Source organism: Amblyomma americanum, chromosome 1, assembly GCF_052857255.1.
Source record: "Amblyomma americanum isolate KBUSLIRL-KWMA chromosome 1, ASM5285725v1, whole genome shotgun sequence".
In the NCBI taxonomy this organism is placed as follows: Eukaryota; Metazoa; Arthropoda; class Arachnida; order Ixodida; family Ixodidae; genus Amblyomma; species Amblyomma americanum.
The window spans coordinates 324,115,320-324,141,655 of record NC_135497.1 but is presented as its reverse complement, the minus strand read 5'-3'; the positions used below and the strand labels follow the sequence as shown (position 1 = coordinate 324,141,655).

General features: G+C 45.7%; 1 protein-coding gene across 1 annotated transcript in view; it reads right to left on the bottom strand.

Annotated features, from left to right (window-relative positions):
- Nucleotides 1–6,215: 6,215 nt before the first annotated feature.
- Nucleotides 6,216–26,336, bottom strand: part of LOC144115424 (lysosomal alpha-mannosidase-like) — a 50,777-nt gene continuing 30,656 nt past the window's right edge. Inside the window, exons 10-25 of the mRNA XM_077649821.1 lie at nt 25,870–25,936; nt 24,188–24,227; nt 22,555–22,624; nt 22,331–22,453; nt 20,446–20,562; nt 17,509–17,641; nt 16,825–16,892; nt 15,973–16,188; nt 14,917–15,041; nt 13,688–13,789; nt 12,404–12,491; nt 11,347–11,433; nt 10,440–10,670; nt 9,483–9,635; nt 8,353–8,479; nt 6,216–6,486 (exon numbers count right to left, since the gene is read on the bottom strand). Of these exons, the coding sequence (XP_077505947.1) occupies nt 6,356–6,486; nt 8,353–8,479; nt 9,483–9,635; nt 10,440–10,670; nt 11,347–11,433; nt 12,404–12,491; nt 13,688–13,789; nt 14,917–15,041; nt 15,973–16,188; nt 16,825–16,892; nt 17,509–17,641; nt 20,446–20,562; nt 22,331–22,453; nt 22,555–22,624; nt 24,188–24,227; nt 25,870–25,936 (1,878 nt within the window). The 3' untranslated portion in view covers nt 6,216–6,355. The remainder of the gene's footprint in view (nt 6,487–8,352; nt 8,480–9,482; nt 9,636–10,439; nt 10,671–11,346; nt 11,434–12,403; nt 12,492–13,687; nt 13,790–14,916; nt 15,042–15,972; nt 16,189–16,824; nt 16,893–17,508; nt 17,642–20,445; nt 20,563–22,330; nt 22,454–22,554; nt 22,625–24,187; nt 24,228–25,869; nt 25,937–26,336) is intronic.

Genomic DNA, 26,336 nt, shown 5'->3' with positions numbered 1-26,336 from the left:
ACCTGCTGTTGTGCAGCCTCTGCTATCCGGCACTCTAGCCAGTGTAAGCTATGTAAAGCCAGATCTAATCTCAATCACATCCTCTGGGAATGCCCTCAGGCTACCTCTGAGGGAAGAAGCATAAAGTCTTTAGACCAACGGGAGAACCTTACTTCTCAGCTCCAATCCGATCCGGAGATTGAAATGAAGACAGTCTGTCTGGCCGAAGCCGCCGCTAGGGTCCAAGGACTCCTGGCTGTCGTCTAGGTGGGAAGGTTACAACCTTACCCACATCTGTTGGAGAAGTTGTACAATCCAACAATCGAATCGTTTATTCTGCGCTGAAGTTCAAAATGTGTGACTGGTCCAGATGAAGACACGAAAAAAATGAAAGAGCGGGTGTTCCATTGATTCCCACGAAGTAATAGTTGGCTGTATGATCACCATGTGCTCCCCTTCATATCGCTGTTACCTGCGCGTTGCTCTCCTCCAATACAATCAGACGGCACACACAGTCATTGGCGCGCGTTATTCAATACGACAATGCGCACCGCTTGCGGGTGCAAGGGAATTTCAGGGAAGCCTCCGTTTCCTTCTGTTTGATGTTCGGTGTGTTCAGCGCAGACAGTGAATGACACGGAAGGTGAATTTACATAAACATCTGCCGATGCCACCGTACGTACGAAATTAGTCATCGCTGACGTAGACTAGCGGAACGGCCCAATAGCAGCCATAGGATTGGCAGAGGAGAAAAAAACAACAGCAGCAGGCACTCCGTCCTGAGTGAAGCTCCCCGGAAAGTCAATATATGACGCACGAAGGCTTTTCAGCTCAGGCGCATGCTTGTCGAGCTGTCACTTCCTTTCGCGAGCAGTCGCTTTATTCTCCGCTGCCTGCGCGTGGCATGCTGATGCCTCGTGCGCCGAGTAATTCAACTTTATTTGCTCAGAGCAGTTCAAGATCGCAGAATCACCGGCGCCAACGAATGCCTGGTTACTTGAAATTTCGCCCCAAATTACTCCCCTCCTTCATCAGGATGCTCTTAATTCATCTGCCCTTGCTTGGCCTTTTCTTTCAGCTTTGCTTAACTCCCTGGTTTTCTATCTGTGAATGATTCATTACGTTTTTCAACTTTTCAGGTCGCGGATTACGCGCGCAGGTAAATATACAGAATATCTTCACATAGAAGAGTTACGCAATAATTTTTTTTCTCATTGTGCCAACCGCCCCAAATCTACTGACGCGAAAAATGATAATTCATGATGCACCTTTTTTTTTTATTTCCCCCTCTCTTAAGCACTATATGTAGAAGGCAAAAATCCTGAAGTACTCGCCTTCACCTGGACCGAGAACGCGACTACGACACTTGTACCGCAGTGCAACAGCATATGCATGTGTGTAGTTCAGAAACGTTGCGATTTGGGAGAGTTGGTTTGCATACTTTTGGAAATATATGTGCACACACAAGGGAGTACATGAAAGGGGACACACACAGCGCGAACTTCCAACTAGATTTTCTTGTGATTGCCAGAAATATATGTGTTTTCACAATCAGGATGATCATTCAGGTATGGCAAATACAACAACTTCAACGCCACACGTGCCGAAAATCAAACGCAACCCTGTCATACCAGTTCCCCATCCAAGAACTTCAATTCTTACATGACCTGGGTGTAGTAAAAGTCTTTCATTTTGTGGATGACGTTACACTGGTTTTATAGAGCACTTTTAAGAACACTCATGCACGAATAGGAAGCATTTTAACATGATTCAAAACCTGCCTTAAGCCGTTGTCCTTATCTAACGAGGTGCCCGAGCTCAAGAGCGTCAGATTTCTTGATCTTATGTGTTTAAGCCAAATCACTTTTGTTGGATGTGTGTATCCTGAGGAAACAAGCCTTTGTTGCCATTTTCATCTGCACATTCAAAGCTAGTATAGAGAAGTATTCCGCAATCCTGTTGCTCGAACGCGCTTGAGAAGCCGTGTCATCATTTAATGCACGAAAGTTCTAGCTTGCAGGTGTCGCGGTTGGAAAGAGCAGGCTTCCCAAAACAGGTTGTGCAGCTATCACTGAAAGCATACACCAAAAAAGGAAAATTAAGGCAAAGATGAATGAAGAAGAACAAGCCGCAGAAGTAGCAAGAGAAACCGTAGCCACAAAGAAGCAAAAAATGGCTGTTGCACCATACATTCACAGAGCATCCCATCTCCACAAGAAGATATAGAATCTCTCTTCAGTTGTTGATAGTGGCTATTTCTTAATAAAAATAACATTGGAAGGAAAAGATGTTGCTAGCCGCGGCATCTGCCATCGAAACCTGAAGCACCTGAGCTGCGGCTAGCGGGAATAAAAGGACAGGGAGAGAGAAAGAAAGGGGGAGCGATAGTAAGAAAGGATAGGGATAGGGCGGCAATATGCCCTATGTACAAATCGCTAGAATGTGATTAATATTCTTGGCCTCCACAAAACTGGCAAGTGACTGTCCAGAAGGAGCTGCCCAATAAAACATGACTTCAAGATGCGCGATAAAGTACCAAAAGGAGTTTGTGGACTGCAAAGAAGGTGTAGTGTATCTGGTGCTTTTGTCATTGCGGAAATGCGATATCGGTCAAACTGGCCGATGCCTGAACGGGTGTCTGGGCGAACATTATCACAAGTTAGGGCAAGGCAGTTATGGACACGTAGCAAGGCATTGTAGTTTGTGCAGAGGGCCCAGTCTTATCTTCAATGATTGCCGGATTTTGTACTCACACAGGAATCAGCGGACTCGGGAGATTGTCGAGGCGAGAGAAATTATTAGATATGGTCCTGATTGCCTGACTGCTCCATCAGTACCTTTACTGTATAAAAAATTGAAGTCCTTGGGGGGGGGGGGGGGGGGGGGGATAGCCGGTATGACAGGGTCGTGTTTGGTTCTCAGCACTTGTTGCGTTGGAGTTGTTGCATTTGTCATGCCTGAATGATCATCTTGATTGGGAAAGCATATATATTTCTTGCAATCACAATCACAATAACATCCAGTTGAAGTTCACGCAGGGTGTGTCCTCTTCCACATCCTGTCTTTTGTGTGCGCAACTATTTTCAAAAGTAAAAATTCATGAGTGGCGCCATGTATAGGCATGCTGTGTACGCCTGTGTACCGTATCAGGCAACTTCGTGATCGTCGATTTCTATTGAGCTTTCATGCATTCCAAATTATGGCATGAACTCGCCCAACAATTAATGAAATATGCATGTATACAAACCGATGCTAATATCGCTGTGTAGCAATTTTACTGCATAATGAGTGCTACACAGCTGTAACGCAGCTGTGCAGCCTTCCTCTGTACGTATAGTGTTCCTTATATCTGCAGAGCCTTTTTGGGCCATAACCAAATAGGAATAGCAGGAAAATCTGTAATGAGATTCAAACAGGGAGGATAAAGAGACCAGGGAAAATATTACCGGGGAAGCTCATTGTTCGCTTCTAGAAAAAACAAACAAACCGAAGAAAGCACAAAATACCGACGTATGTGTGCGACCTGCGTTGTGGCGGGTCAGAATAAACTATTACCTTTACCGCAAAGAATAACGCGAAAAAACTCGCATTATCGAATTGTTCGATGTAAAACCTTTATTGTACCCAAATTTGATGAAAAGCAATAGCGCCTGATATCTACCCCTAAAATTTTGCAAAAAAAAGAAAACAAAAAAACCCGAAGGACTTGTACGGTTGCGAATCCCGCCGGCTCATTTGCTTTCGTTCTGAGAGGTGAAAGTAGCTATATGAACTCTTAATTCCGAAATTTGCAAGCGATGCTAACTCAGTATCTACAACACATGAAGCCGAGGCTAAGTTGCAGAAGAGAGGTTTTCCGTAAGCTTCGAGCACTCCACGTAGGGTCGTTCTGGCGTTATCCTTCACGAACATAAACGGTGCCATGCTGCCGGCCCAACTATAGCCTAAGCAGTTTCAATGCAGAGAGGTAGGGGCGCCACTGCACTGCAGTGGGTGCACCTTGTCGCACAGTTTGCGGAGTTTGCTGACGCCGATGGCGAAGCTTGTGCGCTTGTCTTCAGCCAAATGTTGCTTACTGGGATCGAACTCTCAAAGCTGTTCGCGCAGTTCGAGAAAATGAGGCGCCGAAATCTCAAGCTGTTTGCACGTCGCAACGATACGTGATTGGCTGGCACTTTTGTTATCGTACGTTGTACTCTCATCATGTTTGAAGTAACGGGTACGTCCCCCTCTCAAACAGTTTTTACGTGCGAGATAATTTCAGAAATCGGCCTCAGATTTGCTGCATTGAGCTGCGGCTGCCCCTATAGCTCCAGCAAATTGTGAGACAATACAAGGAACCATTGCCACGTGCAAACTGGTGCGTGAAAACTCGATAAATGCATCGAAAGCCTAATTCGCGAGAGTGAGTGGCATATTAGATATAGGTTATTACTACTACAGCCCACTTCTGATAATTCGAACTCGAAGGAGCCTAAAAATTTCTTCGAAATACACTTGATCGTGCTCGGGCCAAGGTTTCGGTGCAAATAATAGGTAGGTCGAATTAAGCGAGTACAATAACGAAAGTATATGCTACTAACTAAAAAACACACACAAACAACAAGCTGTGTTGTTGCAAAAACGCGATCTGCCATGCGCTCTGTCACCTTGCGCTTAACAACTTGGTATCAGCATGTCAGCGCATGCAAGGCGCATAGTATGCGTGGCGCCATCTACTGCATATAACTTTCCCAAAGCAAACAAATTCTTTCTGTTTCCGCCGGGCGGCGCTCAAGGAGGAATGCCGCTTTAAGTGCGGCCGTAGCGCGATCAGAAGGAACAACCGTTCTCGCTACGGCTTAAAACCAATATTTGTGGCAACTTTCATGTCAGTTAGACCGAGTACGATTCTTACGAAGGTATCTGTAGACAAAAAATGTGTCTTCGACAATGATATGACAACAATATGCTTCTCTAATCAGCTTTTTTTTTAATAGTCTAGTTCCTAAACATCACGCAGCGGGCACTCAAGTTGCTGAAGTGCAAGAAGTCGTCACAGCGCTACTTGTTGCTACATCTTCACAGTATAAAACAGGATGTTGACGTTTAGAATTGAATCTGCAAATATGGCGCGCCTAGGTGAGCAGGAAGGCAGTAGATAATTTTATTGTGAACTTTTCGATAGCGGTGTGAAATTTTCTCACTGCTTCAGACGCAGCACGAGTGCCACTAACCATAGGCGACAAGTAATAAAAGTGCAATAAGGCTTGAAAACCTGTAGATCGCGAATTATTAAGTTAAGGGGGCAGTAAAGTGTGCAGAATACATGTTCTCTGAGTGCTGGCAAACATGCGCTCAATACATCTATCGAAGTGCGGCCGCGTCCACACCATAACACCATTTCTATCTGAACACTGGCACTAGCATGAAATTTATACAATGCTTTGCTTCCGGCTGCGTGTTTTGAATTTTTTGCCACACATGCGTCTCTTGTTCAAAGGGAATTATATAATGCAAAAATTACACCGTGCTAACGAAAGCAGTGCAATAACAGGGTTGTCATTAGCTGCGATGGTTATCTGCAATCAATGTCATGACAAACGCAGCATCTACCAAGGCACGCGGATCTCAAACTGACGCGGATAATAGAGAAGCAGTACGAGTAGTGGTGGTTTATTTTTGCAAAAAAAAAAAACGACAGAGAGGAAGGAAAAGATATTGCCAGCCGCGGAAATTGCCATCTAATATCTTACGCACCCAAGCTGCGACCGGCGGAAATAAAGGGTTAGAGAGAGGATAACAAGGAGAAATACAGAGCGGAGCGATAGCGAGAAAGGACAGGGGACAGCTTTACACACTATTTACAACCGAATGGCTGTTCTGCAGCCAAGCACTGCGGCAGTTGACAAGCAGCACAAACTAGCATGGCAGCCGTGACATCGCACCACTGGCAGCTCGCTGGAGAAAAAAGTCTGCACCAGAGTACGAACTTTAGGAACGTAAAGCATCATTTGCTGCCTGCACGCTTTGTCTCCGAGACTCAGTTCCCCTTCGTGCCCCTTGGAACGAGCTGTAGATGTAGGCCCAGTATACAGCGCTCCTATTGTTTACATCTTGTTTCATAAAGGTATGCTTGTGAGTATGCTCTCCTCGCATTCCACAAAAGCCAAATGGCCGATGTGAGCTATAGGTGGATGGCGACTGAGTGTAAGAAGCGCAGCTGCGTTGAAGATGGTCCTTGCGCAGCCAGACAGTTGCTTTTTAGACGCTTTTTATTTACTGAGAAACAGGGACTAGTCTTTCGTGACAGTTCCGTTGGACTTTAGAAATTCGCGATTCTGGCCGCAGGAGAAAGCGTCACCGCTTAACGTTCAGCCGCCATCCCCCGAGTCTTCTAACGATTCAGGCACGTCATGTGTGCCACGGGGTCCGCGGCAAAAGTGACCAAGAAGGTCCTGATTTGCATCGGTGTCAGATACACGTAGTATTCTGGGCCGAACACGAACGGTGCTTCCTTGTCGCCCCCTGCGTAGAAAAGTGGAGAAAAGTGAAACAAGTGAAATTCCGACACTTACTGTCCCCTGCACTCAATTAAAATGCGTCAGGAAATACAGTGCAGACGAACCAATTTCCTTAAATTTTTTCTCGTCACGAAGCTAGTAATAAACAGCCCTGCGCCGGCATAGTATGATGACTGTTTTCAGTAACTTCTATTCTTATCATCACCAGCTCCGACTGGCCGATCCGAGCGGCAACGGAGGCGTGGCGGTGCTTGAGCCAATGACGAAAGACGGAAAGGAATATATTTGCAATAAAATGGTTACATTATGTCAGTCAGGGCTTCCTAATGAAGCCGCTCACCTAGGGGCGACGACATCACACAGAGAAGCTCAAATGAGCGCAGCCTCGCAATATAGAAGATGTCGACAACAATCGCAGCTAAATCGACCGCATGGGCCTTTGACACACTCACACGCTTGACAGGCTGTATTTAAGAAGGACCAAATTTCACCCGGGAAAAGCTAAGGCGGTAGTTTAAAGACTTTCAAAGGGGCCGAAAATTAATTGAATCGTATAATAAGATGTTATGGTTATGAATGCAGTGCCTTATAGTAGTTGAATCAAGCATAAAATCGTCCCGGGCCGAGATATCTATTCGATATAGGATGGAGTCAGATGCCCTAAAACTGAATGCCTCTTGGTATCCCAGAACCAGATATAGCCCCACGTTCGTCGTCTTATTTCGCAGGATAATCGCGTTTCTAAGTATTCGAAGGCCTCTACAGCACTGTGGTTTAGTGAGGGAATTTGATGTTAACCTGGCACAGAACAGCCGATGAAAGCAAACGAGGTGAGTTCTGCGGTGAAATTTGAGTACTGTCGATTTACCCACGAACTGACCACATATCGAATTATATACGTGTAGCCTGGATGTTATTACATACGACATGGCTTTTTTTTTTTACCGGCGTTTATTAAAAATTTTTAGCCCTCACTAAATGGTGGCGCACGTCAGTTCGCTTGTACGCATGCATGCGGAAAAAGCATACAATCGCGTACACCTTTTGGCATAACGCAACGCTTAGAGTAATACAACTGCTTTAACTTCATGTGCCAAGTTTAAAATTGTATTCTTGGAAAAAATACGCGTTCTTTTCCTTTTTTGGCTGGGGCTGTATTCGTTTCCGATTTATCACTTTTGCCGCGGTGTGCCATCGTCGAGCTTGATGAAGCTCGACAATCATTGTTTGCAGAATCAGTATATTTAAAAAAAAATGGTGGTTGCATTGATCGAAAATTTAATCTTGAAAATATTTTTTGGCGCTTATAAAGAAACCATTGCGAGATGGATCACAAAGTCAATTTTTCCCTTTCGCGAAAAGAATTTCAGTCTTCAAACATCAACTGTCGGTCAGTGAAAGAACTGACACCGCATTAAAGCGTGTGGTACTTGCGCGGAAATTATCGGCATAGCCCAAGAGGCATTGGAAATAGCACTGAACACAGTTTTCCACAGTTTTTTACGTTTTGTTTGGAGTGCTAGATGGCTGCAAAGCTCAGTAACTAAGAAACTGCTGAAACAGCCGAGCATTTACTCAAATAAGGCAAGCTTGATGAGGTAGCAGTTCGAGTCAGTATATCAGAGACCAGAGTTCCCAGTTTGTTCGAATGTACAAACTGGTGATGACTTGCCCGAGCGATCCGAGCCCGTAGCTTCCTCAAGGCCTACAGTTAGAATGCATATGACGTTCTTACAACCTCCAAGCATATTACTTCGCGTTATCTGGTTCGGCACACGTGAGTTTTCTCGCCGTGTACCTTTAATGTTAAAGAAATCGAAGACATATATCATCAGTCGGTTCGATCTCTGGAAACCAACTCCCCACTTACCTGTAGAGTTGAAGTCGACGCTGTTGTTCTGCTCGGCTTGGAAGTAGAGACGCGAAGTCTCCTCTTTCGTCTTGGTGACGGCCAGGCTCGTTTCCGTTATGCTTTCTATGTTCCGCACAAAAACAGCCTGAAATGGGGAGCAAAAATAGAGACGTTTAGATATAGGGCCCCGGTTCTTGCAGTCTTGCTTCCATAGGCAGCATAAGAGGGTTCTCTGCTGCCGTCCCCACCGTTCGGCTACGTTCCACGTGACACTTGCAGTATTACAGGATGCTTTACGTCCGACGCCATGGACGACGGTGGCGCTGGTGAACACTCTCTAGGTTACGTTACACTACACATGAATGCCCCCGGAAGCAGAAGGTTGGACCGGTGCCACACAGCTCAGTTGGTAGAGCACTGGCCACGACACACAGAGGCCGTGGATTCGGATCCCAATCGCAGGGTGTGGTTGTTTATTCTTCTACTTACAATCTATTACCTTTCGGATAAAAAACAGCGTATACACCACTACTTTTCCACTGATAAACGCCCTAAATTTAAAATAAAGAAGAACATTTCCCTACTCTTCCCTTGGTTTCGGTGACTGTTGGCTTCCTTAAAAACTCTAATATTTACGAATTAACTTCATTTTTAACAAAAAGAAAAGCACTGTGCCCGCCTCACAGTTGCTGTTTTAGGTGCTCTGCCCGAAATCAAAGCTTATGAAGAAGATAACGAATAGTTGATCAGTAAATGCAGCTGTTTGGTCTAAAAAACATCCTTACGAAAGCTAAGTACCAGTCCGTAAAGACATTTGTGCACCCATCTAAAAAATTCTTACATTTCCCATTCACACTCGGAATCCAGCACAGCATAGCACATAACGCGTAAGTGGCGCAATTTTACCACGAATCCATCGCTGTCCCTTATAGATTTTTGAGTTTGTGAGATGCAACCGATAATTAACGTTACCATTTCACTCAGAAGTGGCAACGCGTCTATCATTCGAGTTCGAAGCTTTTGTTCAGATAACGCATCACGAGATCTGCATGAACTTTTTCCACGTTCCCACTCGCATCACATCATTGTCAGGAGAAGCTCGAGACCCCGAACCATAGCGGAACTGAGCGGACATTGAGGCCTCTCACCTGCAGGCTAAAGTTAGCCGGCTTGGAGAGCTGTCCCGCCTGGTCTTTATTTTCGTAGAAGTGTTCCAGCCGCAGCAGCACCTTGTCATCGCCCCAGTGTTCCAGGGTCAGCAGGTGCACGTTGGGCGGTAGTGGAGCAGCGAGGGCTGAACACTGCGAGTGAGTATAGTCGCATTATAGGGACAAACTGTCTATATTGCTGCTCTGCAGACTAACCGCCTGTACGTGTAATGCAGCGTTCGCGAACAGCTGTCTAGCGTGAGGTTTCACCTTTAAGACCGGGTCCTCCCGGAATTATAAAGCGGGACTTTCTGCCACTAATGAGTGTCAGTTCTCAAAGCATATGCAAACTTTATGCTCATGTCACGACTCTTCTAAACGCTGAGAAAGTAGAACCTGTTAATAATTACTCGCCTTTGTGAAATAAAAACCACTACAAGAGAAGAACGCGGATGAGACGCAAACAGTTTGGTCGCATCGATAACAACTACAACTCGATGGATACACTCTTTCCACGTAAAGTTTACTCCGCAGTGTTCTGCCTCCTCCCCTCCCCCTCTCCTTCCCTCCTTATCCGCGCCCGACCAGAATGCGAGGACGGGCAATATGTTAGACGCTACCGTCACAAACTATCTGAATACCATTCCAGCGACTGCATGATTCAATTATGAAGCCTCTGCTTGGTGTCAATTTTAACAAAGAACTGTTAGCTAAACGTTTAACAAGCCGAGCCCCACTTTTCCCTCCTCTTGTCTGCTCAAGGCGAGGAGAAAGTATCCCGAGCTGAAAACAAGTATTTTCCCCCAATTCTTTGTCTTACGTATTTCCAGGACTACACTCTAACCCAGATCATGCAGTAGAAATGTCCGACGGAAGCGTGTGTCTCTGGCACACCTGCACATGGATCGTCCTCTCGCACGGGAGAAAAGCGCGCGGCTTACTGGGCGCCCCACTTACGGTGGTGCTGCACTGCTCGGCGTAGGTGGCAGCGTCGACGGGAGCAAAGAAGAGCGCGGGAGCCGCGTACGCGGTCTGCGCTAGCGGCCGGTGCAGCAGCGCCGCCTGGGCCACGGGGCTCACGACGACCCGGTGGGTGCCGCGCACCACCAATCCGTGGCCGCCGAAGTACGACTCGTTCAGCGCCTCGCCCACGCCGAACGCGTCGTCGTACAGCAGGCGCCGGTGAACCTGCAAGAAGATCACCACGGTATTAACGCTGACGCGTCATCGCTCCCCCGCACGTTCTGTATCGTGTTCTCATAGGGTCAAGCTTCATTAGTCCCGTGACACAGGAACAAACATTCAGTATGTCGCAGTCATGGACCACTTTGGAAAAGAAAAAGTCAGTCGCATCGATAATACAGTTGTCAAGTGGCGCCTAACTTTTTTTCTAGCGCGTGCTTGTTCCGGCGCATACACAGCGAATGATTTCGCAGCTTCAACCTATTTTAAATCGACAGCAAGCACGTCAGTTCTTAATCCCTGCTGCCATCAATTAATCACCGATATTGCGCATGAACGAAGAAACGGCGCGCTTGCAGGACGAATAAAGAGGACAGACAGACCGTTTTTCGTCCTACGCGCCCAGTTTCTTCGATTACAAATGGTGCCCCTCCATCAGGTAGAACTCCCCTAGTGTGGTGTTGATCGCAGGAAAGGAATCTCCACGAACTAAATCCCCAATTCGCATTTTTTAGGTCTGTTCAAGGCTGGGAAAAGAAATAATGGACAGTCTCTTCGTGAAAACTGTTGCAGTTGACGGCTTAATATTGCCGGAAAATGAGCTTCATAAGTGAGTGAATTTGGCTCAGCTGCTTTAACGAACAAAAATAAAAAAATAATCAAGATATAAAACTTCACATGCCATAAGCTCCACAGAGCCATCCTGCAGGCTGCTGCCGCCCTGGGATCGGTCGGTGAGCACTGTCAGCTGGACGGCCCTTGTGGGATCCTGGGAAAGAGACCGGACGAAGAAGCCGTGCACAGACAGAGTCGTGTAAGTAGCGCCATGGCTCTTGCACCAATAACTAAACATCGCCAGTAATTCGAGTTTCAAAGCACGCGTCTTCGACGAGGTTGCCTCGTGATGTTATCCAACCAGTGCTTTTAGACGTCAGCGCCGAGAAAGATGCCGCTTTCAACAGATAGAGTTCGGTTTCAACCAGCTATTCCGATGTGCAATCGGCTTGTTATTGGGCATGCGTCAGTTTTTTTACTGGTGGCTGTGGTGATGGGGAAGCGCTCGGGTGACGGCCAGTCAAAGAGAAGTCATGTTGGAGCGGCTAAAGGAATTAGGTGCAAGCGTTACTGATTTGCTTGCATAACAGCGTTTGGCTCGCGGGTCTCGGTAATCTCATCATCAGCTGACTAGTTTGTCTTGTTAGGTGGCAACGCTCACGCCATTGAGCTAAGATGCCAATCAGGAAATCTGATCGCCTCTCTATCACTAAAACAGCTGGCCACTTCTTTCACGGGACTCATCCAATCTGTCGTCTTCCATTAGCCTGCACCACGAAGATGCGTCTGCGCTGCTTAGGAACGCGGAAGTCTTGCTCGTCAAGTGCCGGCTCATACCGCGTAGACAGCCGCGCTTACGGAAGCCACCACCGGCGGCACTTCAGTCCCAAGGATGAAGACGAGAGCCAATTAAAGGCGCGTTTCTTTTTATCGCATTCCTATCTTGAGCGCGATTGATCTTGCAAGGTCACGAGGAACGATATGTACCACAAACGGTGGCGAGCCCGTTGGCTTTTGCACGCAGCGCCCCTCAAGCACGTCAAGACATTGAAGGTGGCTTCCTCGTAACTGCTATCAAAACAACCAAGCAAGGCGAGAGCCCTTCCGCTTATTGTTATGTGACAAGAGAGACGAAATCAATTTCTTTCCATTTCGCATTTCCAACAGCTATAGCTTTTTCTCACCCTGAGAAAGATCCTGCTGTTGACTGGATAGTAGTTTCCAGACACTGGCTCCTTGATATCGACCTGCCAAGTCGGCCTGAAATTGCGGCTGAAAGTGAAGGAAGCGCTTGCGTCATCCAAGAGGGTACGGTTGCGATGAGCTCAGAGAATTGGAAACCCGAAATCCCTCAGATAGCTGTAACATACCGTTGCGCATAAGCAACATTCAAAAGGTCGCTGTTCATACGCTGTTTATTCAAGTAAAGCTTGGAAGTGACGTGGCTGACATACTGCGCTATGCGGCACTGTCGTTACAGGTAAAACCAGAACAATAATCTAGATGAAGTATGACAGTCATGGGTCATTAATCTTTTTCAGGATCTTCGGTAAGCACAAAGAAATACTCGCATAACTGAAACACGCATTTTCCCCGCCTGTCACGTCCGAGTTGCTTTGTAAATATAGTAGCAAGAAACTAGTGAACCACGCCAAAGGTCAACTTCCAGTGCCGTGGCTGAACAGGAAAACGGAGGAATGGTCGCTTCATCATTTCGGATTAGCGCACACATTGTCTTCTTTAATCTTCTGATCGATCCTTTTCATCTTTGTGGTAGCTTACTGCTGCCCATCACACTCCAGGGCATTTTTTTTTCCATCACGTTCTACTCAATGCAAAAGAGTCATCAATGACGCCATGATTAGCTCGCGACTTTAATACCTGTCAGTCCGTTTTGACCAACAGCGATATGGCATCTACCTGCGCCAATTTACCGGCTAGAGAAATGAGTGTTATCCGCCTGAAGTGAACCCAAGCTTTGTGCAGTGTGACTTAAGCCGCGCCACACTGTGTTATGTCACGCGTCACGAGCGTGGGAACACGGTTGCACTCTTCTTCTCGGAATTCGTTCATTTTAACGTTTTGGTGCCAACGGTGTGCCCCCTTTCGCTTCTATGCTGAAATACTCACAGCTGTTTCCTATGTATACGTACTATTCGTCTGAAGCGTTGCCTTCGCTTTTGATGCATATATTCGCGCCATTATTCACAGTAAAATGTACTGCCTGCGGCCCTATTTGGTCTGCAAGAAGTATAACATTATTTTTTTGTTTCTTGCCAGAGTTTCTTATTCATGCACTTGACGCAATCTGATTAGCGTGCATTTACATAGAAAAAGTCTGTGAGCCGCCTTCGCCTCGATGAAAAACAAGTCATTTAATACCTCCGTCACCAGGGCTACTTTGAGAAAGCCCTATAGCCCACGGGGCCTCAGACTCAGAGTTGAGCTACCGTGGCCTGCGAGCTCACCTTCTCTGAAGAATTTCTCGGCCGTTTGAGTCCGTGTAAAAAACTCCGTTGGTCTGAAGATCAGAGTCGAACCTCGTGATGATTTCCTTGCCAATTTTATCTCTGTAACGACAAAGAAAACACCTGAAGGCGGACGCAAAAAAAAAAAAGGCTAAAAGAGCAACATAAATGAGAAACCATCGCTTACTCCATACAATGCGAAAGAAAAACAGGACCTCAGTACGAATTCACTGTACTAGGTTATAAGATGGCGGATGACTTGTTTATAAACGCAGAAAATGTAGATTGACAGTACGAGTGTTGACGGGAAACCTGGGTCGGTAAAATGAAACATTTCTTTTTTTATTCCATTCTTATGATCCCCTCACTGGGTAGACTCCAGGCGTACTCTTTTGACCTTCAACCGGCCGCATAGCATCCATCTGTGACACCAGAGTCAAAAGCTAGCAAGAAACGTCTGTCAGAGGCTCCGGAACAAAAGTGGATAGACCGATGGCAAAGAACCAATAGAAAAATTAGAAACATAATCCTTAATAAACACGACCCTTGTATCTGAGTGTTGCGTTAAAAGAAACGCTAAGTATGTTGTTTTTATGATATCTTAAAAGCAGGAAAATTATGACGAAGGAGCACAAAGCGGGTGAAAGCGTTTTGAGTGCACAAGAGGATTTTATTGACCCAACCGACATCATCGACCGCCAGTCCTCAAACAGAGCGCCTTCCCACTTCCCCATCATGCTCTTAGTAGCCTTTTAGCGTTCTGTTAGTGATACCTTTTTCTTGGAACCGGAGCCCTGTCCTAGATAAAGATTTCGTTTTCAAAATTTATTTCTTCCAATGCACGAAACGAAAATGCGATATAATTTGCTCATAAGCCTCATTAAATGCGCCCCTGAAACAGGCAATATCAGCAAGGCAAAGGTGTAGTTTTCATAACGGTTCTACTTCCACATTTATTCGTAATCGGTTCTCCTAGATCTTCGTAATTAGCTGTGCAGTCATCATCACCGGGCTCCATCACTCGACGAGCTTGGCGGGTGATAAAAAGAATAAGATAAGAGGCAAGGCATTGTGCACTTAATCAGGACCGGTTGCCATACATGGCGCTGATGGTGAAAATTCTTCTGTGCCTCTTTCCTGCCTTTGTTGCAATAAGAAATCTCATCATCCTGTAGCAACAACTAGCCCGAAAAGGTACAATTCTGGAATAGCCCTTGGCGATTACTTACTGAATGGGTATAGAACCAACCACCCAGTCAAACTCAACGAAGTCTTCGTCTTCGTAGACACGTATCACTTGTGTCAGCCAGTCCGAGAACTTCTGGTGGACTTCTTGAACAATAGAGCCGTTTTTCTGAAAATAAAAGACGGTGGGGAAAAATTTTCTAGAAATGTCAGTCACCACAAGTAACGCACATTGCCTCAAGCCGGGTATACCTGCTTTTGAAGAAAAGCCGATACGTTTGAAGGAAAAATTTTTTGATTGAATGAGTGAGTTTTTCGCGTAAAACTAATCGTGCAGGAAGCTGGGTTGCGGAAGTCGTGTAGCACATCTTATGCAGGTGATTGTTCGTACGTGGCAGCAATTTTGTTTTCCCACTGGATATATAGTTCGAACAATAAAGGTTTATGGAATATGTAGAAATAGATAGTTCTCCAGAGATTAAAATGAGCAGCATGTGAAAACTAGTTAAAATATCGCGAGAAGGATGCAATGTGCGAGCAAGTGACTCCATCCCTCGTTTCGTCAGCCTACCACGCTGAATCCCGAGAGAAGCGGCTGGGTTAACTCTTGGCTGTTGTTGTTGTTGTTGTTGTTGTTGTTGTTGTTGTTGTTGTTGTTGTTGTTGTTGTTGTTGTTGTTGTTGTTGTTGTTGTTGTTGTTGTTGACCTCACACAATGGCACATACCCACAAAATGGCTGCTTTCCTTTTCCGTTTCCTCTTCTTTCATTTTTTTTGCAAGTTTGAATTGTTGAAATGATACAAACTTCAGGGTTGGACCGTAAGCAGCGCTTCTGTTTTGCGCGTCTGAGGGAAACTGGAGGCAGCATCGACTTCACTTTCTACACGTACGATCAGTTAGCTAGTATGGTTTAGTTATTTTTGTACTACTGCAAGCGCTCTACGTACACCTGGATGCACTAAAATTCCTTCCCGAGGGGTTCGCATATTTTATACACTGTTCTCGGTCTACCGGGCGAACCACTTTAGAGCCACTATTTTGCCGTGTTTCTACAACGAAAAAAAAAATGGAAAGGATGATAAAACAAAAAAAAAACTCACCACGATTAGGACCAGTTCCGCTTTCTCCGCCACCGGAAGTGGTTCCTGCGCCTCAGGCCGGAAAATGTATGCGCCAGACGCTCGGAAACGAAACTGGCTGTTGTTTCCAGCGTGCCCTTCGTACCAGTAGAAAGACTGGTTCACGGAAACAGTCGTTTCCTTCCAAGAGATGGCGCTGAGCAGGCCAGTGGTGCAGTCGATGGTAGCGCTTGTTACCTACATGTCAGCAGGTGCAGCGCGTCCAATCACACTTTTTCACAGTACAGGCCTCCCGCAAAAGTTGAGGCGCTTATGTATCTTATAAATAATTGAAAACACAACAGCGTTCTAAGGCGTTTGGAGTAGGTCAGACTATCGGAGATGAACATTATGGGCTCTCTTAACGCTGACTTTCGTTCAATAATCGACGCACTGTATTCGTTCAACTCAAAATATAGCTTTACGTGCTTCATAACAGCACACTCGCGAAACCCACAGCAGGGCCACTCATGCAGTGAAATCACTCAAGAAATCACACGTGAGGTGGAACGGGAGGCGATGCACAATGCCGGCTCTTACGTTCGGCTTCCAAATTAAATTTTCCCTTCTCTTTTGTCGTTTGTTGTGTACATAATTTAAGGCGTCAGATTGCGACCGCCGTGTTAAGAACAACTCATTCTGGGAGTCTAAGGATTAAGATTATGTACATGAAAACACGAACGCGGCAAGCATAACATGCACAACCGAACGCTGAAGAAAGAGTGCTACGCCTTGGAGTATAAAACAAAACTGTCGAGAACGTCGCCTACTCAAACAGTCGGATCGCTTCAAATATGACATGCATGACTGAACCCCCACTGGCCGTGGCCTCACCTTGCCTTGAAGGACCATCTGTTTCACGCCGGCATCGTCACATGTTTGTGAATTGGCTACCGAAATATCTTGAGGGAGAAACACAAAAGAGTCACTACATATTAGTGCAGTTTTGGGAGGGTAAATCTATTTAAATTAAATAACTGCTCCTAGCTTGACTTAATGCCCACGGTAGGGTTATTTTCTACTAAACAATTATATAGCGGGATCAATTCTAAACAATCGTATCCGTTTTCCGAATGCGGGAAGTACAGCCTTCGTGAGCCTGCCATTTCATAAAATAACCGCTGATGAGCATGCATCTCCTAGGAGGGCAAGTGAGTTTCGGTCTTTTTATTTTTATTCTTCAAGCAAGGGAAATGCCCCGCATCTAGCATTTGCATTATTAGGCATATGATCCCATACACGCACAAATGTTCAAGTGATGAGTACCACTCTCCAGTGTTTTTTTTTTTAAATATCACGGCAGCGTCGACCAGGCGACCATTCAGAGTCCCATGCAGAATCGCAGTGGAGAAACAGACGATAGTCCACGCGTGGTTCTGGTCGACGCTGCCGCGATATTACTAAACATGTGGAGAGTTGTGCAACAAAGTAGCCCTGCAGCCGTAACCCGAGGACAAAATGACACTGAAGCGGCGAAGCGAAGAAAATAAGAGATTTTTTTTTCCTCCCACAGCGTACCTTTCTTGTTGGCGGCTTCTACATAGTACGTCGTGAAGCCGAGAGCTGGGAGGCTTGCCAGAAAGACGACCTCCTGGTCGGCCTTGCTCACCCTTTCGGGGATGACTATCACTCCGGTCGGTATTTTTGTGATCTATGGAGCACAACGCATGAAAATTAAAAAAAAAAAACGTATCTTATCATGGCTTCCACGATAAAAAAAATGAAACCTAAGAAATGTGTCCTCGATTATGTTTCACTTTTTTTCATTTCAGCACGGCTTTTCAGAGATGAAGGTCGGTGGCGTAAAGTTTTGTGCAATCCTGACGCAGTAATTCCTGTGCACTGAACTGTATTGAACTTATACTGGTATACCTTATGACGAACAGATTCCGCTTGTGCAGAATGGATTGAATTAGCGTTATGGATTGAATTATAGTGTATTTTTTTTTACGTGCCAAAGCAACCCTGTGGGCTGTGACTGTGAGGTGCTGCTTATTGGAGGCCTCAGGATAAGTTTCGTCTATCTCTTACTTTTTAACGTTCGCCGACAACGCCGGGCACAGAGGCGGTCTTGCATTTCGTCTCTATCGAAGTGCCGCCGCCGCGACCGGAATCGAGCGTGTAAATGCTCGCGCATCAGCAGCAGATCACCACAGGCACTGTGCCATTAGACTTTTAATTCAGTGCGCAAACCGCCTACACTTTCCTTCTTCATTCTTCTTTTCAGGGGTAGAATTCCACCGGCCAATTAGAGCAGGAAGTTTGAAACGCACCCACAATGAACTCAAAGAAACTGTTCGAATATGAGCAGCAAAGAAAGGGTTGTAAGTACCGATTCCACTATGTATAAAATATAACAGCAGCATTGCATCATTCGCGAGGAATTATGAACAGCATTCGTGATATACTACCCTGCAATGCTTTGCTTTCACATCGGCAAGAAAGTTCACCATTGATTAAAGTTTTCCGTTAAAACAGACAAACATTAAAATTAACTTTCCGGAGCAGGTTTGTTTGAAAGAACATACATGAATTCAGAGACGCGTAAATGCCGCGCCAACATTATTTTCAGTTCCTTGGAGGAGGGGTGTGGCTTTGTTATGGCACAATTGTTATTAAAAAAAAGTGCTGGTACACTAAGCCAGGTATCGAAACAGGCTCTACATGGGCTCGGAATCAGTCGTGCAACTAAGTAACGCGTTCCAGCTACCTTTAATCATAACCTGTCGCCACCTATGAGAAAATAGATCGTAAATGGCTGCTAAATAAAGGTTTAGAGATAAAATTATTTTCCTTGAGATGCGTGTCACTTGAAGGACCGGATCGTGACCAGGAGAAATGGACACAGGGCACATTTGCTGCAAGAATCGTCCGATACTGGCGCGGCTCAAAGTGGACTAGGCCCGAATTAATAGACGCGACGAGCTAGGGACATTACAGGAATCAATATCATATGCATGCACAGCATAAGAGGCGAAATCTCCATATGCGCTTGCTAGTCGCTCCGCTTTTTTAACGTCATATCCAGATGCAAGCAGAAACCTCAAACACACTGAAAACCTTCATTGACTACCTATAATTCTACTATAAAACGGGCGTTCTTAACCGCAAGCATATAACTGGATGAATTTTGTACCGCATGAGGCAGAAATAATGTCAATCGCATATTGGAAATTTCAGACAAGAGGAGATTTTACTGCTTGCAATGAAAAAAGCGTCAAGGCCCGTAGTTGAGCTTATTTATGCATCCGTACCGACAGTGACAATTTGGGAAATCTGCTAAGGTTTGTACGAAGTAGACATGATGTTCATTTCGTTAAGCGCTGTTCACTTGAAGCAGACTCTCTTAATGCATCTCTACCACAGCGATGGCCTAGTGGTTTGAGCATTCGCCTCGCATACGGGAAGTGCGAGTTTAGATCCTCAGTGTCTGCGGGTACTTTTCCTTGTGCAAAGCAAAATACTTTGTTCCATGCCGTTCTTTGGCCAAAAGCTGCCTTTCGCCTTAAAATCCATTATCACCATATCTCGGCGTTTTTTTTTGTTATCCATAGTAGTGAAGCGCCGTAGACAGCCACGCAATAATAACTACAGTGAGCTCCTGAAGTTCACCTTTTATTCAGGCCAGAATGCTTTCAACAGAACGGTATTTTACGCGCAGCCTAATGACACAAGAAAACACTATTTCTGTCCGGCCTAACTTATTAGCAATCTCCTGGAAGCGCGTGTCGCCAAAGCGCGTTCAGCTGAGGACAACTGCGCAGCGGCAGGCACACAAAGCACGCGCTGATATTAGTCAACAGCAGTTGTAGGTCAAATGTTTGCGGTCTCTTTCCATCACCTGAGATTGCGACAGCCCGCAACTGCAACCTTCTGCAATACACATCTACAACACGCCCCAAGCGAAATTCCCCAGATAGGCTTCCCTAGAGAGCGGCCATGTAAATCTAGGGAAGGCCCAGCTAGGGAAGCTGAAGGAGAGGGGAACAGCGCGCGCATGCGTTCTCCTGACCTTGAAGCCGTCTAGTTCACAGAGCCCGCAGGCTGTGTCGTTTACGTTAGCAGAACGTCACACGGGTTCTATTGTAGTTTAAAACAATAGCATGCATGTGCACGTGAATAGGCAGCGATAAACAGAAGGAAAGTCGCGCTAACGGTTGGAATACGTAAGCACCGCGTTAACAAGATAGGCAAGAGTGTCCCCTAACCTAAAGCGTGTCGGAAGTGAGATGTGCAACGACTGCCATCCTTGCCAGAAATCCTTTCTGCCGCTTGGAAAACGCGGGCCGTGAAAAAGCGAGAGCGCAAAAAGCAATGCGACTCCAAAGTAGAGACACGCAGACATCTACTCTCCGCTTCAAGCACGTGCCGAGAACAATCATAGCGGCGCGGTGCATTCAAAAGCACGAAATGATCTGCGCAGCGTGGTACACGTTTGCGGCGTGGTCGACTTACTTGCGCCGGAACCTCGGAGCCGCTGGCGTCGAGAACACGCCAATTCTCGCCTGAAACCGGTATCCTGATGTAGGTCTCGACGGGCCTTGCTTGCGGGTTGTACACCAACACGGGAGTCTGATGACGGCGAGAGGAAAGCAACAGACCTTGAAACAGCACCGGAGAACTCTGGCACAGGACTTGGACCGTTGGTGCAGTGAAGGGAATAAGGAGCATAAGAAACAAGAAGCGGTGCTTTTTTTCTTTTTTTAACTATCTGCAGGCAAATCTGCGTGTGCCTGGAGTGCTCTTCCGGCTGTCTACTTTTACTGCACAAATGTCATTTCTGTTTAAAAGTGACCGAGAGATTTCCTGAATATTGGCAAGAGATCTGACACTGTCTCGCACGTTTGGGGCACATTTAGTTCTCCCGCTGTTTGGCATACGGAAGCATTAAACGGGCGTAAATGCAGTCGATTTTGTTTGCAAAGAAGCCAAATTTCATATTTAGTAGCTCTATTGACTCGAAGAAATTATAAAAATTATAATTAAAGGCGTTATTTAGGCGTGCAAGAGCCCTGTGCGTCTCTGAGAGCAGAGTGCCAAAAGATGAGGCAAAAAAAATTATTTGGACGCAAAGTCTGAAGACGTCCTACCTTTCGATATCCGATCGAAAGAGCGGATATCGAACTAACAGAAGTGTGCAAGTTCTAAGACCTGAGTAAAAAAAATGTCAATTTTTAAAAGCAAGAAACGACTTCGAAATAACGGTTCTTGCGTGAAAGCGCAGATAGCATTCGCGTTTTGTGCCGTCCTATATCAGCGCGTTGCAGAGCTGGGCATCGGTAATTGATGTACTCCTCAAAAAAAAAAAAATAATAATATGCTCTTAAATGTACGTTAGCCTCCTTCCATTCATATTAATTCAATATTTCGAATTGATTTCACAAATTTCCGCCCTGTATCTAAACCGATTCAAAACTGATAGTCGCAAATACCTCCAAGCATGTAAAATTGTAGGTGTTTCGGTTGAGAATGTGCTCGTGCGTTCGCCATTCAGTGCTGCGACAAATTGGCAGGCCACGTCCAACATCTTTAACATTGCACTGAACAGAAAAGCAATAATGGCAGCAGCGCAAATTTCGCAACTGCACAAAAGAAAGCAATGGTGTGGGATAGTGAGTATATAGCATGCATGTAGCTCTCGAATTGCACCGCATGTTCACTTAGATGGCAGTGAAATTAGCAAAATACTTTTTGTCTGAAAAAATTTTGTCTGGTAGGCACGCACCGTAAAGCTGTGTTATACAATACGTAATTTGATTTTGAGAAAGCAAAGCCACAAGCCAACAAGACACTGTACAGACGTCAGTACTTGACTGAAGAAGCAATACATTTGGTTTAAAAGTCATTATGCAACAACAACCCATTTTAAGCTACCCAATAAACTCCCCACACACCAAAGCCATGCAGCTATGTTAAACTGTTGCTACTTGACATCAGTTTTACCACACAGTGTTGGTCCACCGCCACAAGCTGAGCTCGTCGAACCGTTGTCACCAATGTTTTATGTGCCGCAGTGCATTATCTTTTTTTCTGCAAAACCTACATTTCCTTCCACAAAGCAGAGAACAAAAGCGAGCTAGACTTTTGCAAGACTTGGTCGATTAAGTGCAATGTTGAGTTTGCATATAGTGTCAACGCAGCAGTTATTTCATTCGAGGGAATTTTACATCGGTCATCAAAATATCCCCGCCGAGGATTTTTGCTAAGCGCGTATTTCAGCGACACAGGCAGTGTTGCTACAGAGTTCAGCAATATACGTGCTTATATATGTTTCTTCCCTTTCGTCGACATTTTCTCCCGTCAGATAGTTAGGAAATTGGCCGGTTTCCCAAAAACTGACCTGCGTGGATGCTTCCGTGACTTCGCAGGCGCTGACGTTCAAAGTATGGCAGCGCACAAGCAACGGGACCTGAGCCTTCGCATGCTTGGGCAGGAGCTTTTCGAAGGCGTAGTTGGTGTATTTCTGAAAGAGGTGCGTTGCACGGGTGGAGAGGAAATCTGGATAAGTTTTCAGGAACGCACAAAGAAATGGCGACATAATAGGGAAAGCAACCGAGGACTTACATCGGCGGCACTCTGTCCGATTGATATGTGCTTCACATAATCATTGGCGACAGCTTGCTTAGCGGTTCCCCTAAGTAAAAAAGGATGATAATGAGAACGAATATTTTTCCAGCTGAAAGACGATCAGGCGGTGCCACCAAGGAACCGAGCAATGGCGAAAACCCACAGGAGGCTACTTGGTTTTGCACACCAAGAGTGGAACATGCAACCTAACCGCGAGATTTGTCAGAAAAGTATGTTCAGGTGGCTCCAATATGAAAAGGGAACGTATTATTCACATTCAATCGATGATTCCTGCATGTTTTTTTTCTCTAAATAGTGTTCCTCTGAATGCATAATGCATGGCCATGATAGATTTTCAACTTCAGTGTCGAAGCAGGAACCGAATTCGTGGTTGGGGGCACACTGACTGTTTCGTTTGATATTTGAGCTACATGCACGTACAAAGCCCCCTCACCTAGGCATCACTGCACAGCGCGCGAGCGGTGCGGTGAAGAGGGATAAAAACTTCACTCCCCTGAATTCGCCGCGTTTCTGAGATAGCATGCTTGCACAGGAAATGCAGCTGTGGGTATATAAAAGGCACGAAAAGGAGACCACTGCATTTCGAGCCCGTCAGCTGTTGTCAGAGTTGCCTTTTCTCGATATATGCTCGATCACACGCAAGCCTGGTGCTCTCTGTATGCTGTTGGGAACGGAATCAAAACCAAATACGATCGCAGCGGCTGCTCCCAATTCGAATAAAACTGCTTATTGCGTTATTTTGTGCTGAGATATAAATATGTGTAATGAGTGAATTTAGAGTGCGGGCATAGTCCATGGCAGCCAAACCTCAGCCACTCCAGTCCCGTAATCGGTAGAGAAATTACGCAGTTATCTGTGTGTCAACGCATTCCTTCTTGGCCCCAGTCGGCAGTCTTTGAACATGCAGATTCGCTTTCGCGTGAGGCCCACTCTGGCCATGAAGCGGATAAGTTCTTTTGGGTTTCCGCGAGACATAAAATTTCAGACTGCCCACTAAATGTTGCTGAATGTTGCATTGAAGCTTGACTCCTATAAGCGGCGTGAAAAAAAATTACGCTTAGCGCGGGCAATCCACCGGACCATCGCCGCACTATCTTACCGGCCATACATTGTCGCTTCTAACCCGACGGTGTGAAGGGTCCCATCCAGCGGAAAACCTGGCGTAGTGTCGAGAAACTCCGGACTGATCAAGAAGGTTGCTACGTCAAAAGTACTGCGGCAGAATTGAAAAGTGACTAAAACTTTTGAAAACTGGTGATTACAAGTAAGTAGCACGACTAAAACATCATTAGGGCATGTAAGTATGTAAAGTAAATGAATTGCGCTGAAAAGAAAATTGGGATAATTAGTCGGGGATCGAACCGCTGACCATTGGATAGAGTCAAATGAATTACCTCTACACCAACCAGGCACGTTCGTACAGTTTGGTTAAAGCAGGGATTTATATGCATGTCTTAAGGTATCTAACTTAATAAAAGAAAGAGGAAATGTAGTGTTCGTGCTTGCGTGGAAAAGGGAGGCCGTTGAAGGGACCCATAACGCTATCGCGTCATGCTTTTAACGCCAAAGCTTAAGCATCCCTCCAATTGTTTTTTAAGCCTATACGTACGTGATAGCGTCGTGGTGTTGACCGACCGCCAATGCTTCGCCTGCAACAAAGAGAAAATCATTTTTTTAATCAGCGTACCCCTTTGCAAAAGTTCCCAAAACATAGCAGTCATGTAGGCGATGTGAAGCTACGCATTGAAACCAAAATAAAAACTCTTTGTTCTTTACTAGGTAGAAACAACAACAAAAAACCGGTTCGACTGTTACCTGGAAACCATGTCGACCGCACGAACTGCAGTAGTTCATATTTTCTATTGATTTTAAATTCCTCTCCTTACGTAGCCTCTCGAGGCGCTTTAACGTGAAAAGTATAAGGCACTCTACCCTACACTATGACCGCTCATTTCTTCTCCAAATAGTTATAAGTATGTGCTTTCATCCTCCACATGGGTGCATGTGTGTCAAGAATTTAATTAACGTGTATCACAAACTTTCCACGTTATCTGAGGGTATGCACGGTAGTAACTGGACTTCTGTACAAAACAGCTTCGAGGAAAGGTCATCTTGAGCGCAGGCGTAAAAATATTAAGACATTACCTTTAGCTTAAACGATAATAATGCCCAAATATGCGCAGTTCAAGCTTCGGATAACTCGAAGAAGAATCTGTTGCACTCAGGACTTCAGTCAACGCCACTCATCGGCACTTCGCAAGTCTCTCAGGCAATGCACTCATAAAATAGACTTCAGCGTGTACAGTGTGTTCCTCTCACCTGTGCTCCGTGTAGGAATAGTTACAAGCGCGAGGCAAGCTTTTCGCCCTCCCGTTCCTACTGAGTGCACGAATCGCCCTTCGCGATCATGACGAAACCTGAGTTGCAAACGCGTCCGTGATCTCCAGGGCAAGTGGGCTTACAAGCCTTTTCTCTACTTTGCATGCATACTGTTTTTTTTTTCTCTAATTTTCTGTTCCGTATATAGGCTGCCCAGCCATCAGGTAAGACGCGCACAGACCAGATAGACGCCTACTCGCCCTCTTTATACACTACGCGATTGCAGGCCCTTATGATCCTTCGTTGATGGACAATTGTGAGATGAAATAATGCGGAAATAGCTAATCGTGAGCTTTTCCTCCAGTGTCTTCAATTTAGTAAATGCACCGCAATACGAAACTGACTTAATGATTAATAATTAATGAGTTTTTACAACTCTTCACTCTACTGTGGGCTGTGAGGAACGCCGTAATGGAGAGTTCCACGGATTAGATTCAGCCACCGGTGTTCCTTTTACGACCACACGAACCTCAATAATATTATTACCTTTCTCCTGTACTGAATTCGGTCGTAGCGGCCGGGACTAGAACCCACAAGAACTGCAAAACTTGCTCCTAAAATCAATTCTGCTCAATTCAAAATCAATTGGCCGTCGTCTCCTTCAACAGTTCGAATCCCGACTGCACCTTTTTCTCGTTGTTATAAGCAGTATAAGCTCCTCGCAGCGCAAGCTGGCGCCGACAGGCTTTAGGAGATCAACATAGCGCCTTTCTTAAAATAGAGAGATCGCCCCATTTTTTGTTTGACGCGAATTGTTTCGTTTTCTTGCTCTGTTCACTGACGAACGGTGGCAGGTCACGTTCGGGTGAGATGTGCCAGCGTACACGAGACTGTGAGAGCCTGGCTGAAGGACGGATGGCCTCTGCCTGCCAGCATTTGACGCTTAATGAAACCTCGAGGAAAAGAACTTACGCAATACGTTGAGAGAGGCCTCCGTAACATCCTTGGGGCCAGCCAGAACGCCCAGCTGTTTGGCAACCTGAAACGCGTTTGTTGGTGAGGCAGCACTTCAGTACGAGAACACATTGAATTCACTAGTCACGAGCAATCAGCTAGAATAGCGCCCAGTATACATGAGTAGCGTGCATTAGAATGCGCAGTCTTTGTGAAATGATTAAGCATTGGGCACGGCTTCATGAAAAAGAAAAATATCACCTTCAGCAACATTCGCTCCAGCTGTCCTGATTCACGCACGATTCATGGTGCTGAGGAGGTACCCGTTAACCTACCTTCGTTTTAGTTTTCGACTTATCTTCCTTCTTAACCTCCTGTTTAGCACCTGTTTAAACTGGTTAACATCAGAAACCCCGCCAAAGTGCGTGTACTCTACGCACGTACCATGCGTTTTTAACCATACTTCTGCCCCAATTATGAAGGAC